Source organism: Raphanus sativus, unplaced genomic scaffold (assembly GCF_000801105.2).
Source record: "Raphanus sativus cultivar WK10039 unplaced genomic scaffold, ASM80110v3 Scaffold2691, whole genome shotgun sequence".
NCBI classification, from domain to species: Eukaryota; Viridiplantae; Streptophyta; class Magnoliopsida; order Brassicales; family Brassicaceae; genus Raphanus; species Raphanus sativus.
Window position 1 is genome coordinate 1 of NW_026617999.1, and position 14320 is coordinate 14320.

At 37.4% G+C, this 14320-nt stretch overlaps 4 protein-coding genes across 4 annotated transcripts; 1 reads left to right on the forward strand and 3 right to left on the reverse strand.

Moving 5' to 3' along the window:
- Positions 1-132: 132 nt before the first annotated feature.
- Positions 133-935, forward strand: LOC130505905 (AT-hook motif nuclear-localized protein 5-like; the record flags this gene model as incomplete). The annotated part of the gene is made up of 2 exons (XM_057000507.1): positions 133-292; positions 380-935. Coding segments are annotated over 2 exons (451 nt in total), but the record flags the coding sequence as incomplete, so codon positions are not given.
- Positions 936-1168: 233 nt separating this feature from the next.
- Positions 1169-2709, reverse strand: LOC108827745 (probable glutathione peroxidase 8). Its single transcript, XM_018601224.2, is given in 7 exon segments — positions 1169-1346; positions 1445-1542; positions 1545-1611; positions 1677-1795; positions 1896-1957; positions 2050-2126; positions 2398-2709. Coding segments are annotated over 7 exon segments (567 nt in total). The 5' UTR covers positions 2509-2709; the 3' UTR covers positions 1169-1313.
- A 211-nt stretch (positions 2710-2920) lies between these two features.
- LOC130505906 (probable copper-transporting ATPase HMA5) lies at positions 2921-7478 on the reverse strand. Its single transcript, XM_057000508.1, has 6 exons — positions 7098-7478; positions 4658-6061; positions 4316-4570; positions 4089-4211; positions 3521-4000; positions 2921-3450 (listed from the first exon to the last, which is right to left on the reverse strand). The coding sequence occupies exons 1-6, from the start codon at positions 7410-7412 to the stop codon at positions 3028-3030; spliced, it is 3000 nt and encodes a 999-aa protein (XP_056856488.1). The 5' UTR covers positions 7413-7478; the 3' UTR covers positions 2921-3027.
- A 1553-nt stretch (positions 7479-9031) lies between these two features.
- Positions 9032-12685, reverse strand: LOC130505908 (probable LRR receptor-like serine/threonine-protein kinase At1g63430). The gene is made up of 13 exons (XM_057000509.1): positions 12340-12685; positions 11999-12137; positions 11841-11912; positions 11618-11761; positions 11386-11526; positions 11176-11298; positions 11021-11085; positions 10678-10935; positions 10379-10584; positions 10181-10313; positions 9924-10081; positions 9639-9854; positions 9032-9551 (listed from the first exon to the last, which is right to left on the reverse strand). The coding sequence occupies exons 1-13, from the start codon at positions 12431-12433 to the stop codon at positions 9288-9290; spliced, it is 2013 nt and encodes a 670-aa protein (XP_056856489.1). The 5' UTR covers positions 12434-12685; the 3' UTR covers positions 9032-9287.
- Between the last annotated feature and the right edge of the window lie 1635 nt (positions 12686-14320).

Below are 14320 nucleotides of genomic sequence, written 5' to 3' on the forward strand. Positions count from 1 at the left end.
CCGCTACAACAGAGTCTTCTTTGACATATGAGGTTTTTCAAAAATCGTTTCATTCTGTTAACTGAAGAAACTCAAAAAAAGAGGAAACTAATGAAGTTCTTTATATCAATCACCTTGTGTTGTTGTTGTTAGGGACGTTTTTGAGATACTAAGTCTAGGGGGATCTTATTTGGTGAATGAAGAAGGTGGATCCAAAAGCCGAACAGGCGGTTTGAGTGTCTCCCTTTCTGGTCCTGAAGGTCATGTTATTGGCGGTGGGATTGGAATGCTTATTGCAGCCAGCCTCGTTCAGGTTTCTCAATTCTTCCTCTTCTTTATTGGTTTCATGTGGTATTATGAGTTTGGTTTCTTGTTTTTGTTTTTTTGTTTTTTTTTGAAGGTTGTGGCTTGTAGTTTTATATACGGAGGAGTTAATAACAGTAACAAGACTATCAAACAAGAAAATAAACCAAAGGAAGAGCACAAGGATAGCGAAATGGAGACTAATCCACAAGAAGAAGAAGAAGAAGAAGAAGCACAGGTGGGTCAGGAGACGCCACAGAACTTCTCAGGTCAGGGAATGAGTGGATGGCCCGGTTCAGGGGAAGGTTCAGTCTCAGTCTCAGGCAGATCACTTGACTCTACTAGCGGAAGAAACCTACTCACTGATATTGACTTGACTCGCGGATGATTCAGAACGAGACAGTATTTAATCTTTCTTCCTATTTTACTACCTTCTTAGCTATTGAAGCAGCAGCAGCAGCAGCAGCATACGTGCAGAATGTGAATGCTGTAAATATCTTCTTTGTTGTTGTAGATTTTATCTGAGAATGTTAAAACCAGAAATCTCGGAGAATTGAGACAGATCTCTGTGTTCCTTGTAACATTGTTAATGTAGCAACTAGCTAGACCCCTTTCTTCAGGTTATTATTTAAGGAGATGTTTAACTTTAGCTATCCCATAAAGCTCTCTCTCTCTTTCTTTGTGGTCGTCACCAAGAAACCTGGTTTTCATCAGTAGAGAGGTCTTAACTTTGAGCACCGTGAGTTTCTTATTCAGTTCTTCCTCCCTTATAGAAACCAACACATTAATAAGTATTTATTTTACTAAAGTTGATTTACTAAAACATTTTTTGTGTATTATGATGAGGTAATGCTTGTTTTACTAAACTTGATTAACCGTGAGTCACTGAGTGCAACCGGTTTGGATTTGTGAAACGTAAACAGAACAAATTGGAACCAAAGTCAAATGTGATTTTGCTTTATTACATGACAAGTTCACGAGTCACGACCAAAGTAGAGTTATCAACAGAGTGAATCGGATAACACCACCATTCATGAGAGGTTCAGAAGCTTCTTGATGTCATGCTGCAGAAAAAAACAAGAGGACATAACATAAGCACAAAGAGAGTAAAAAAGTGTTCAGAATCAGGACTTCAAGAGACGGAAAGAGACGGTTTCATTACCTCTAGTGTAAGAGGAGAAGTAGTTGGGTAGTAACGTTCAACAGCTTGACCATTCTTGTCAACAAGAAACTTGGCAAAGTTCCACTGAATCTCGTCCCGAAGATTCCCCATTTGCCTTTTTTCAAGAACTTATAAAGAGGGGAAGCATTCTCTCCGTTCACTTCAATCTAAAACACACAACGGAGAAAGATTCAACATTGAGATACAAGTTGTAACCAATTCCTGGTCTTACCTTGTTGAAAATGGGGAACTCAGATTTGAAGCGTGTACAGACAAACTCTGTAATTTGGGCAGTAGTTCCAGGTTCCTCTTCACCAAATTGATTACAAGGAAATGCTAGAATCTCCAGACCTTGCAGCAGAAACAAAACATCAAGTCTTTGAAAAAAGCTAATCAGCTGGGAAGAAACAAAGAGACTTTGAGTGATTTTTGGTTGAAACCAGTTTTTTACCTTTGTCTTTGTACTTGTTGTAAAGCTCATTCAATTCAGTGTAGTTAGAGTTCGTCATCCCACTGAGACCATCAGAAACAAACGTTTAGCATCAAAATTACAATAATGGAAGTTTATAGCTAAGAGGTGTGTGTGTGTAAAAGAAAGCTTTAACCATTTGGAAGCGACATTGACAATTAGAAGAACTTTGTCTTTGTATTGACTGAGTTCTAAGCTGTTTCCATTTGCATCCTGTTCCAAGAAGAACAAGAAGAAGAGATATAGCGATTATTTAGATAAAGACTTGCACTTTAAAACAAAAAAAAAAGAGAGGGTAATACATCTTAAGTTCAAAGTAATAGTCTTTCTTTCTTGAGAAAAACAAGAAGAAGCTAACCATTCATGGATCTCTTTTTTACACACTAAAAAAAACCCTAAACCAAAGATCATTCCTTTTAGCAAAAACACACAAACATTTTTTTCTATTATTAAAGAGTGTTGATTGAAGTTAAGCAATTGTCACCTCGATGCTTATATCGTAAACAGATTCTGGGTCTTTCGTCGCCATAGAAGCACGAGAAATGAGAGAGAAGAGTGCTGCGAGTAGGACAGAAGAAACAAAGCTAAAAGGCATGAAAAATGCAGTCTCTGCTCTGGCCTATCCGTCCTCACGCGCTGTTAATGCGAGTGGCTTTTAATGATGGGCCGTTGCGGTTGCTTATTATTTCAGCTTTATTGCGCCTGATGCGTAAAACTAAAGCATCATCTTCAAATAAAATGCATCCAAAGGACACGAGTAAAGAAACAAATCTCGGACCATTTCTCAGCATCTGCCATCATAACCCACAAGTCAGATTTATGTATTTTTATTCTCAAATGATATAAGGTTACTCTCCCTTGTCAGTGTGGAGCGTTTTTCTAGATTTGAACGGCATGCATTCTTAGTTTGCTTGTGACATTTCTTTTCCAGTATTCTAGAAGAAGAATACGATAAAGCATCATCTTTTGTGCTAGGTATTTATTATCAGGAACCATCCTGAGAACCATTGAACCAATCATGTGAAATTTCTTATTATGCTAACGTAACAAATCATATAGTTCATCAAATCACACAACCAAGTAATCTGTTTGTGGATCGGTTTAGTTTGGTTTTCTAAACCCGCTCCACTTGAACCTCACGGATCGCCAGACTATCAAGCCTCTTAGGACGTTTGTAGTTCTTCAACAAGAGAGAGCAACACACAACACTAACAGAAGAAGCAGCCATTGCAGCACCTGCAATCCACGGAGGCAACCTGAACCTGGTAGACGGGAAAAGCACCCCCGCAGCGATCGGTATGCCCATGAGGTTATACCCGAGAGCCCATACGTAGTTGAGACGGATCCTTGAGAACGTTTTCCTCGAAAGATCAATGGCTGTGATCACATCTTCCAAGTTACTTTTCATCAGGACAATATCAGCTGCTTCTATTGCAATGTCGGTTCCTGCACCAATAGCCATTCCTACATCCGCTGCCACGAGAGCAGGTGAGTCATTGACTCCGTCTCCAACCATCGCCACAACATGACCCGCAGCCTACAGAATCATTGTTTCTATCATTTATAATCTTATATATTTAAAAGATATTTACTGTGGAGCTACATACCTGTAGTTCCTTGACTTTCTCTGCTTTCTGCTCGGGTTTAGCTTCTGCGATAACAGAGTCGATACCGACTTCTCTAGCAATGGAGTTTGCAGTTCCCCAGTTGTCACCTGTTACCATGATGCTTTTGATATTCATGGATTTTAGAATTGAGATGGCTTCTCGAGCACTCGGTTTTACAGGATCCGAAACAGCTAGAACTCCAGTTAACTCATTGTCTATAGACACGAGAATTCCTGTCTGGGCCATCTCTTCAGCTTCTGCTAGCAACTCCTCAGCATCGGCTGTAATAGTAACTTTGTAACCAGACATGAGGCTCTTGTTTCCCACCATAATCTCTCTTCCTTTAACAGTCGCTCTCACTCCGGTTCCAGTGATAGACACAAAATCACGGGCTTCAGGCCACGTAGGGTTCTCTTCGTCATCTCTGAATTTCTTTGCATATTCAACAATGGCCTTTGCCAATGGATGCTCGCTGTTTACCTGATAAAAAGATAGTGACATCGTAGAGATCAAACTTTTGAGGCATGCCACGAGTTTGTATATGTGTTTGATAGTTACAAGAGATTACCTCAGTTGCAGCCACAAGTTCATAGAATTCTCGAAGTACCATGTTTTTCAGGAGTTTGGTTTTAACAACAACGGGTTTCCCCATCGTGAGAGTTCCTGTCTTGTCAAATACAATGCAATTTACCTACACATTCATTCGATCTGTTAGGTTTCATCATCTGAAAAAAAATCAAAATGGTACAGAACAATCATATATAATATAATAAGTTACAATGCAAGAGGCTCAACCTTGTGTGCTCTTTCTAGAGCTTGACCACCCTTTATCAGCACACCTTGGGATGCACCAACCCCAGTTCCAACCATAACAGCGGTTGGAGTAGCCAGCCCAAGAGCACATGGACAAGCTATGACCATGACAGAGATTCCAAACTGAAGAGCTAGCTCAAAGCTATCCATTGAAGAAGGTATCCATGATTCAGGGTACCAATGCAGTTTTCCAGCTAAGAACCAGGCAAGCCAAGTTGAGAACGATAGGAAAATTACCTGCAATATTATAATTCGTAAGTTTAAGAAGTAGTTGTGCCTTTAAAAGACTAAACTTGAATTTCAACCGACAAGAATACTACTCACCAGAGGAACAAAGAACTTGGATATCCGATCAGCCAACTTCTGAACTGGAGCTTTGGCTAGCTGGGCGGATTCAACAAGTCGAACAATCTGTGCAAGAGCACTCTCTGAACCAACCCTTGTCACCTTAATATGCAGAACACCGTTCTCGTTCAGTGTGCCTCCTATAACAGTATCACCCTTTCTCTTTGCCACTGGCCTTGCCTCTCCAGTTATCATACTTTCATTCACATGACTTTGTCCCCATATAACATAACCATCGGAAGCTACTTTAGCACCAGGAACGATCTTGATCACGTCGTTCTTCTGTATCAATCGGCCATCAATCTCTTCTTCACCAGTCACATTCCCTTCCTCGTCCACAGTCAACAATATCGCAGTGTCTGGTGCCAAGTTCATAAGCTTTGCGATCGCTTGAGATGTTTTGCCTTTTGCCATTATCTCCAGATACTTTCCTAGTATGATAAACGAAATGAGCATGGCACTAGTCTCAAAGAAATCTACTCCCTTGAAATCAGGAGATGTTGCAGCTCTCAACACTGTGTATAACGAATAGAAATAAGCTGCATTTGTTCCCAGAGCAATCAGAACATCCATGTTAGCTGATCCTCGGCGTAAAGCCTTGTAAGAGCCAACATAGAATCTCCAGCCGATGATAAACTGTACAGGTGTAGCCAAAACCCACCTTATGATTTCTCCAACGGTGAGCATATTGATGACCTTAAACATTAGCAAATGTTTAATTCCAGGGATATACATAAAGACCATGGCTGTCAAAAACACTGGTACCGTAAAAACCAAACTCCAGAGAAACGACTTATAGTACTGCTTGATCTCTTCTTGCTTTTGAGACTCTCTGCCCACCCCTCCCTCGGAGAATACTGTTGCCTTGATGTGACCACTATGACCAAAGACAGTAGACTCTATCACACGAATGAAGTTCCTCGGCCCCGTCACATCAGGTTTGTACAACACAGATATCTTATCACTTCCATGGCTGATCTCAACACTCTGAACCCCAGGAAGTGCTTCAAGCGATCTTTCTATCATCGTCATTGCTTCATCAGTAAACTCGCCATCGATCTTCAAATCAATCTTGCTGACATCTTCGCCTGTGCTTATAAGAATCGCTTCAAATCCAGCATTATCTATCTCTTCCAGTAGTTTATCGTAACTCAGGAGCGTGGGATTATAATGAACTTCAGCTTCTTCAATTGCTAAGGCAACATGAGCTCTTTGTACACCATAAAGTGATTGCAGTACGCTTTCAATGGATGAAGAACATGAGGTACAAGTCATACCGTTTATTCTTATCCTGCATACTTGTCTGGACCTCTCATTCGCCTCATTTTCTATCAGTGATGCTTCAAATCCAGCATCTTCAATAGTCTCACGAATCGTCTCCACCTACCCAATCAGTACAACAATCCAGATTAAAATAGATAACGAAACCTATTATCCTAATTTACCATAGTAAATGAAACACGTTATCAAGTATGTTCAGGAAGTGAATCAACCAAGAGATACTCAACTCACTGTCAGAGAGAAATACGTTTTGATTCTTGTAAAGCCAAGCGTAATAAGGAGAGTATAAGGGTGCTTACTAAAGTAAACTAAGAACAGTTTTGATCAGTAGGAAAATATCGTTTTGTGACAAGGTCTGTTGCTAAGAAATTCACACAAAAGGTGAAGTTGCATAACTGATAAAGAAGCTTGGTTACGGCTTAGAGAATGAAGAGTTCTAGGGAGCAAAGAATGAGGGTTTAAAATGTCTCAAGTAACTTATTTAGATGAAGTTTCATGGCTGTTTCTTATGGAACAAGTTGGAAACCAACTCAATGGGTTTTATCAACAAACAACAATGAAAGCTCTAGCACTGTATTAGTGGGCGTCATAAGTAAAAAATTTCGAGGAATTCTACAGATATATACTTGCAGGCAGCTCAGAATGACATCATATTGCAGTTCATAAGATATATGAATGCAGGAAGGATAAACTTTGGATCAGCTTCCAACTGAGCTAAGGAGCTACGTGTGAGCAAGCTTCAAGCAGTTCTTAAATTGACAGAGTTACTACAGCCTGAGAAAGTGAGGATCTGAGAATGGACATGATAAGAGACTGTGAGCCAAATCAGAGGGTTTGATGTTACAACTGTGAACGAACGCAACAAGATTATTTATGTGACTAATTAAGGTAATGAGAGGGTTCCAAAAAAAAAAAAGTGACGATGGTAACTAATATTAAATCAATTCATAACCTATTGTGGTGGATCAAATATCGTCAACCTTCTTGATATTGTTAGAGATCAACATTCAATAAAAAAAAAACTATTCACACGAATCCCATGAAAAATCAATATAACAGCTCGATCGATTCCAATATAACAATAAGAAGAAGCAGATATTGAATTTTCAATCAAAAAAAAAAGAAGAAAAAAACTTACATCGACAGAGGTAGGGTAGAACTGGATTTGAGCCCGGTTGTTGAGAGCGTCGATGACCGCTTCGTGAATCCCGGGAAGACGCTTGATCTCTTTCTCGATAGATCCAGCGCACGCGGAGCATGTCATCCCCGTGACGCGGAAAACCGCATCGGAGACCGCCTCCTCCTCGTCGATCTTAAGCACCGCCGTCTCCGACGGTGATCCATCTCCGCCGCCGCGTGGCCTGCTGTTTAGATGTTTCCGCAGCACAGGAGGGTAACGGCCGCTGAATCTCTCTTTGCGTATGCATGTGAGCGACAATAGCTTCGTGGCCATTGGGGGAGGAAAGACCAGGTGTTTAGTCGTTTACAATTTTGATTCCTTTTACGTTTATACTTTCGAATGGGGTAAGCTTTTTAAATATAGATCAGATGAGAGGGAAAAAGGAGTCGGTTGGTAAATGACAAAATATATGCGCCGATTATATAAATATCCAAACTATCGGGTTCTTTCCGTAAATACTCTCTTCTATCTAATTCTTTCAGTGAAATTAATTATGGTTATATGACAAAATTCTATTGCCAAAGTATATTATATTATAAAGAAATATTTTTTTAAAAAAAATATATAGTAATTTTATAACATTTATATATTAGTAAGAATAGGTAATATAATTTTCATATTTAAAATAAAATAGAAATAAAGAAAATGTTTATAATTTAAAAAATACTCAAATGTCTTAAAATAAGCATGAGAACTGTATTTATAACATATTTTACTAATATGTAAAAATAATCAGTGTTGACTGAACAAAATAATTTACTATTGTTTTCTGTGTGTTCTGATCTGTATTCCATTACTTAGTGGAAAATTTAATTGTTTCCCTTGCTGTTATTTCTTAAATTTAAAACTGCAGTTTTGTATAAAAATTATGATTGGTGAATTAAAAGTGCCTTTACAAATACCATTTTAAATTCCGTAGTATGGTTTTGACCATTCACTGTCTAAATAAGTAAATAGTGACTGCCTTTATTAGGTTCTCTAAAATAATTGGTTGATTAAATAATTACAGTGCATTATGTCACTGTTATGACATCACATATTATGCGTTGAGCAATAATACATAGTAAAATTCAAATTTTAATTCAAAATATTTCAAAAATGAATGGAAGAGAATATAATAATCTCTCTATTTTTAAATAAGTGTTACTTTAGTATTTTTACTTTTTTTTTGATAAATACTTTAGTATTTTTACTTGTTTCATAAAAAATGTTATTCTATAATTTTAATGCAATTTATATTTATTTTTATCTCAATATTAATTGCAAAATGCATTGATCTTATAAATAAATTTATTTATCTAAAATACTATTGGTTAACCATATGAAATAAATAAAAATATAATTGTGTGTTCAACTATTTTCTTAATATGTATGAAAAGTGTTTAATTGACACTGTTTATGAAACAGATCGTGAGTATCTGTAAACTGTATATAAACTATAGCCTGAAGCAATTTTACTTGTTCTTGTTTTTCTTTTGCATCTTATTTTATTCTCCATTTGCAAGAAAAAAGGCAAGTAAATTCTTTCAAGTTACATATTTGGCATATGGCGGCGTACTATGCAACCGTTGCGTGCTAGAGAAACAATGTATTTTAAAAAAAAAATTCAACGGGAAATTTACTAATACATATCCAGTTTAAGGTAAGATGGAATCTATTATACCTGGCGGTCTGAGCTTTAATGGCACTCAACGTCGTGAGAACAGATAAGTAGTACCAACCATGAAATTGGCGGCTTTCTAAAATAGTCAAAGGACCTTTTTATTAAGATTGAATCCAACGTTTATGAGATTTCAATTCAACCAGCAAACTCTTTTGAAAATGGAAGACACCGTAAGTATAACATAAAGAAGCATCATACAAAGTTCCAAAAATATTTCACACTACACACATTCTTTAACTTCTCATAGAATTTCCAAATTTAAAAAATCTTTTACAAACTCTATGTTTATCTCTTCCTTTACAAACACACTGTAAACACACACCCACCAAAACTAATCAAGAACAAAAGTAACACGTAAGAAACTCAGAACACACACTCGTCAAGATAAGAGAACAATAACAACTTTAAAACGTGTCGACTGATTTACATGAGTTGGGGTGGTGTTTTGGTTTTCCAGTTAGCCATTCGTCATCATTCAGCACTCATCACGAGTCAAGCGCGAGCTCAGCCCAAGCCAAAGAAGATGATCTAAGCTCTGCGGAAATCGACAAACTGATTCTACTCTCCAACGTCTCACATAACTCCTGCACTGATGGCTTGTTGTTATTGTTGCTGTTGTTGTTCGGATCCCTGTTCAAGCATTGCCTCGCCACCTCACACACCGTTTCAAGCTCTTCTTGGTTAAAATGCTTCAGCTCTGGATCCACCAAACTCGTCATTGCCTCTGGTGTTTCAAGATACTCCTTTGCCTGCAACAAATGTAACGAGGGTGTAAAAAAAAAGAGGAGTTTACTCACAGCTTAAGGTATTTTCAGAGAGAATAGCTTCTTCTTTACCCATTCAATTAAGAAGCCTCTGTCTTTGCAGAAAGGAGGTCTTCCGCTCACAATCTCCAGCAAAAGAACACCAAATGCATATATATTACCAGACACATCCAGATATCGACTCTCCATTGCGTTTGGGAGCACGCATACCGCACCTTCACTGTTAATATTTCTCAAATTCTTCTCTGATCTCGCAAGAATCGTCTTCCAGCATTCAAAATCAACCAGCTGCATCATAGAAACATAAGCTTAACTGTATTGTTCAGATAACAAAGCTGGTCTCACTTTACTTTTTACCTTGGGAGTAAAATCTTCTGTAAGATAGATCGCGTTTGAGCTCAGCTCAGAGATTGTAAATGGAGGATCCAGTTCCATATGAAGGTACTTGAGACCGCGTGCAATGCCTATGACAATCTTCATCCGTCTTGCCCATGATACCAAAGCCGCTTCCCCATCTGCATCAGAACATTTATCATAGCAATGTTAATCTATAGTCTAAAACAGTATAGTATGATGCAACACAAAAGCTCTGATGAGGAAGTTGAGATTTTTACAGTGGAGGTGCTCGTATAGCGTTCCGTTTGATGCATACTCAAAAACAAGCATTCTTGCAAACGGTGAGGTCTCTTTGCAGTATCCCAGCAGTTTCCCTGCGTTCTCGTGGTTCAGTCTAGCCAAATCTGCAACCTGAAACAGTGCAAAAATGGCTTAGAAAAGGCTCAGTTTTTCTTTGTAACATGAGCAGAAGCTACCTCTCTCTGGAAATAGAGCTCGAGGTATCCGGTCCAATCTTCTTCTTTGACGCAAAGAGAGATCACAGCAATCTCAGGTCCACCTTTCATTGTTCCTTTATAGACCTGACTATCAGCAGATAAACCAATGATGTTGCTGAAGTCTTCACACGCCACCTCAAGCTCTTGCCTTGTGAATCTCGAGACATCCTTGAGCATTTCAGAATCTGGAGTAATAAGAGAACAAAAAGCCACACTTATTTTGAGTTGTTTGAATTGGAATGTTGGAAGATTTTTTTGGAAAGATGATGATTTCTAACCAACGTAGACTGCGAACTTTTCCTTTAGGCTTGAAGATTTCTTCCAAGGAATGATGAGAGAAGGCCTGTTTTGCCAGCGGTGAACTGCTGAGAAAAGTGCAACCAGGCAGAACAAAGCGACCATTGATCCTGTGACTATCTCAAGCGCAAGAAGCCACTTAGGTCTTGATGTTTTATGATGCTTAGCCACAATTTCAGCTGACTGGTGCTTTGGTGGGGAGCTGGGACTTTCATGAGTTTTGACCAGCTGTGCGTTACCTGCCCCCACGGATTATTACATTTTAGTAAAAACCAAGACCAGCTGGGCCATGAAATGAAAACAAAAAAGCTATATCTTACACACCGCATTGGGAAGATGGTCTGTGCTTAAGATCCTTGTTTTGCATGCAGTTCCCTTGAAAGCTCGTCCTAGTTTTGACCATAAAAAAAAGGAGAAACTCTCAAGCAAAACTGGAGATGTCTAGAGCTCGAAAAAGACAACCTAGATGATAAGAATACCTTGGAAAGTGCTCCAAACACTTTGGAATGTTTCCCACAAAGAAGTTGTATGAAAAGTCAGCTACTTTCAACTGAGAAGACTTGCACAGACCAGCAGTATTAGCACTTGAATTTGAAGAAAACCTGCAACAGAGTTGAGTAAAACCAAAATCCCATTAAAACATTTGCCATTGCAGACAGAAGTGTTTCATACTATTTTGCTAAACTCACAATTTTGACGGATAGCCAGATGATCCAGCGGCGAGAAGACTTCCCTGAAGCCTATTCCTGTCGATATGAAGTTCTTTAAGGTACTTCAAGTTACCAATCTCTGAAGGCAGCTTTCCCGTTAAACCATTGGACTGAAGGTTTCTGCAAAATGTGAAACAAAAGCGTCATTATGAAGAAAAGGTATTGAAACCGTCAGTTTTGGTTGCTGTAAAAGGTTGAGTCTTTTTATTACATGATGATAATGCTGGACAAACTCCCGACCTCAGCGGGGATAGGACCCATGAGATGATTGTTTCCTAAGTCCAAGATCTTGAGATTACTCAACTTGCCAATCTCCTTTGGTATTGTCCCGAGTAGAAGGTTCCCATGTAAGACTCTACCAGAAGCATTCAATGATTGTCAAAATCACAAACATCAAACTATATATTATGTCAAGAGAGAGATGGAAAGCGTACAGTTCCTGAAGGAAGGTTAATTGACACAACTCAGGCGCAAGAAACCCTTTAATAGATGAAGCAGATATGTTTCTGCACACGAAAAGAAAGATCAAAATCAACAAGCCAAATCTCACTCATAAAAGAAGTGATGTTGTTGCAGATAAAGAGAGTGTTACATCTTGATGACATGGTCTTTAGAGGGAGAGCAAGTAACGCCGGACCAAGCGCAAGGATGTGAATTGGGGTCGTTCCAGTTAGACATAACTAGGAAAGGGTCTTCATAGATTGCTTCCTTGAATCTTCTTAGAGCTTCAACTGTACACAGAGAGTTAGAGAGATGATTTTGTATAAATTAAAAGCTTTTAACTTTGACAGATTCTACTGATTTTCTCGGGAAACAAATATAGTAATCTTTTTTTTTTCTCATGGTCGATTGAGATGTCTAGACTAAGGTTGGAGAAAACGATTCGATCCAAAGAATCTGAGATCTGGGTGGGTTTAAGCAGATAAACAGTACCTTCGTTAGAGGCGAAGGCATCACAGGAGATGAAGAAGAGGCCAAGAAGAAGAGACAGCCGTAGAAGAGGTAAAGAACAACAGTTCGATCTCATTTTCTTTCTTTCTGGAGATTCACTCTCAAGTTCGACTCATTAAAGACGGCAACTTTCGTGGAGTACTACTCTGAAGAAACAGAGATGTTTGAGCTCCAAGATTAGCAAAGAGAGAAAGAGAGAATGAAATTGTAGAGATTAGAGGATTTAGCTAATATCCTATCAAAGGAAACTCACTTGAAAAGGGGAAAAAAGAAAGTTGGAGAATTAGCAGAGATGGTGAAGTGTGGGGTGAGAGAGAGAGAGAGAGACTTGGATTCAAAGACAGGTCTTTTGTTTCATTGGATGGTAGAAAATGTCTTTTAAAATATAAATTAAAATAATAGCATAATAAATCTATAAATATTGCAATGAAATAATTTATAACAATTTTTATAAGTTCAAGTTCATATAATAATAATAGTAACAAATTATGTGACAAAAAATAATTCTAGTACTGATCAGGATATATCCAAATATTTATAAATCAGGAATTGATTTGTACTACCATTCAGATATCTACAATTGTATTCTTTTGCGTGAAATTTCAATCGTAATTGCTATTTTTATTTTATACATAATGGCAAATCACTACCGTATCTGTTAAAATCGTATCATATTTTTTACGAGTACAAATTGTTTTTAGAAATGATTTGTTTCAGGCTTTACTACAAATAACAAGAATATATACACGCTAGCTTTTGATTCCAATCGCAAAAAGTCTATCTAGAATAGTGTTGGAAATTTTGCCCACAAAAAAAAAGAATAGTGTTTGAAATTATCAAATTTCGTTGGGTGATTCTTAAATATAGAGTATAGTATTGTTGCTAATCATTGAAGTAATAGCGCGTTAAATGATTTAACTTGAATCATTAAGAACATCTCTGTGGTACGGTGATCTAGGCTCCTGTTAGGCTAGCTATTGGTATGGTGGGACATACAGTACTTCCGTAGTCCGTATATGTCATCTATGAATTGTATTTTAATCAGTCGTTGAACATATACATGCAAGTTGCAACGCTAGAGCGTTTTTACGATCTAATGATAAGTGGATTTTTTTTTTGGTCAACATGACAAGTAGATTTATATCGTAATTTTTATAAAAAGGAAGAAATAAAATCTGTTCACCGTGAGAAAAAACTGTAAAAGAGTAATTTAAATATACTCTTCTTTTACATAAAACTTTTTTTTAATCAAAGTTTGCATAAATTATTAGAAGTTTTTTTTTTTGGTCAACATTCAATACTTGCAATGAGTTGTGTTCCTATATATAATACTACTCCACTATTATAGTGAGGGTAAAAGAGTCCGTCAGAATTTACGCCACCAATCGTGCGAGCTTATGCTTGGAGGTTTATATTGATTGAGATCTGTCGCAAACATATTGTTTCAACTATTATTTTTGGATATATAACCATGTAGATTCATAATAGGAAAATGCATCAAATGGAGACAAAGTCGATTCAGTGAGGGGTCGTCCAAGGATATTTACCAAGTAGCTTTCAGTTTTGACTCGTAAGAGTTGTGCTTTGTTGTATACTCTCCTTTTTGTAAGGGGCAGTTGTCTCAAATAATTATAAAATAGGTTTCTTTATTAAAAAATCTACAAGGAGAAAAATGAATAAAAAATGTTTTATTAAAAAGCCAAAAACTCTTATATCCTTACTTAATAGATATATAGATATAAATAATTATTTAAACAAAAACAAACAAAATAGTTGACAAAAATTATAGTTTTCGAATTATATGTTTTCGAATTCGAAATTTTTTATCTTTTGGAAATTCAAAAATTCATTTGAAACTATTTTAAAAAAAAATTATTATATTTTAAAAAAAATCTCTAAACCCTACTCCTTTCCTAAAAAAGAAACTGCACTCCTCAAATCTAAACACTAAATCTATAGAGAC

Excerpts from the sequence above, each read along its gene's own strand:
- LOC130505908 (XM_057000509.1), bottom strand. The coding sequence starts at position 12,433 with ATGAGATCGAACTGTTGTTCTTTACCTCTTCTACGGCTGTCTCTTCTT. Across the intron at positions 11,913-11,998 it reads AAAGACCATGTCATCAAGAT|AAACATATCTGCTTCATCTA; the intron begins GTAACACTCTCT and ends TTTCGTGTGCAG. Across the intron at positions 9,552-9,638 it reads GAGGCTTCTTAATTGAATGG|GCAAAGGAGTATCTTGAAAC; the intron begins GTAAAGAAGAAG and ends CATTTGTTGCAG.
- LOC130505906 (XM_057000508.1), bottom strand. The coding sequence starts at position 7,412 with ATGGCCACGAAGCTATTGTCGCTCACATGCATACGCAAAGAGAGATTC. Across the intron at positions 4,571-4,657 it reads CCAAGTTCTTTGTTCCTCTG|GTAATTTTCCTATCGTTCTC; the intron begins GTGAGTAGTATT and ends ATAATATTGCAG. Across the intron at positions 4,212-4,315 it reads CTCTAGAAAGAGCACACAAG|GTAAATTGCATTGTATTTGA; the intron begins GTTGAGCCTCTT and ends ATGAATGTGTAG.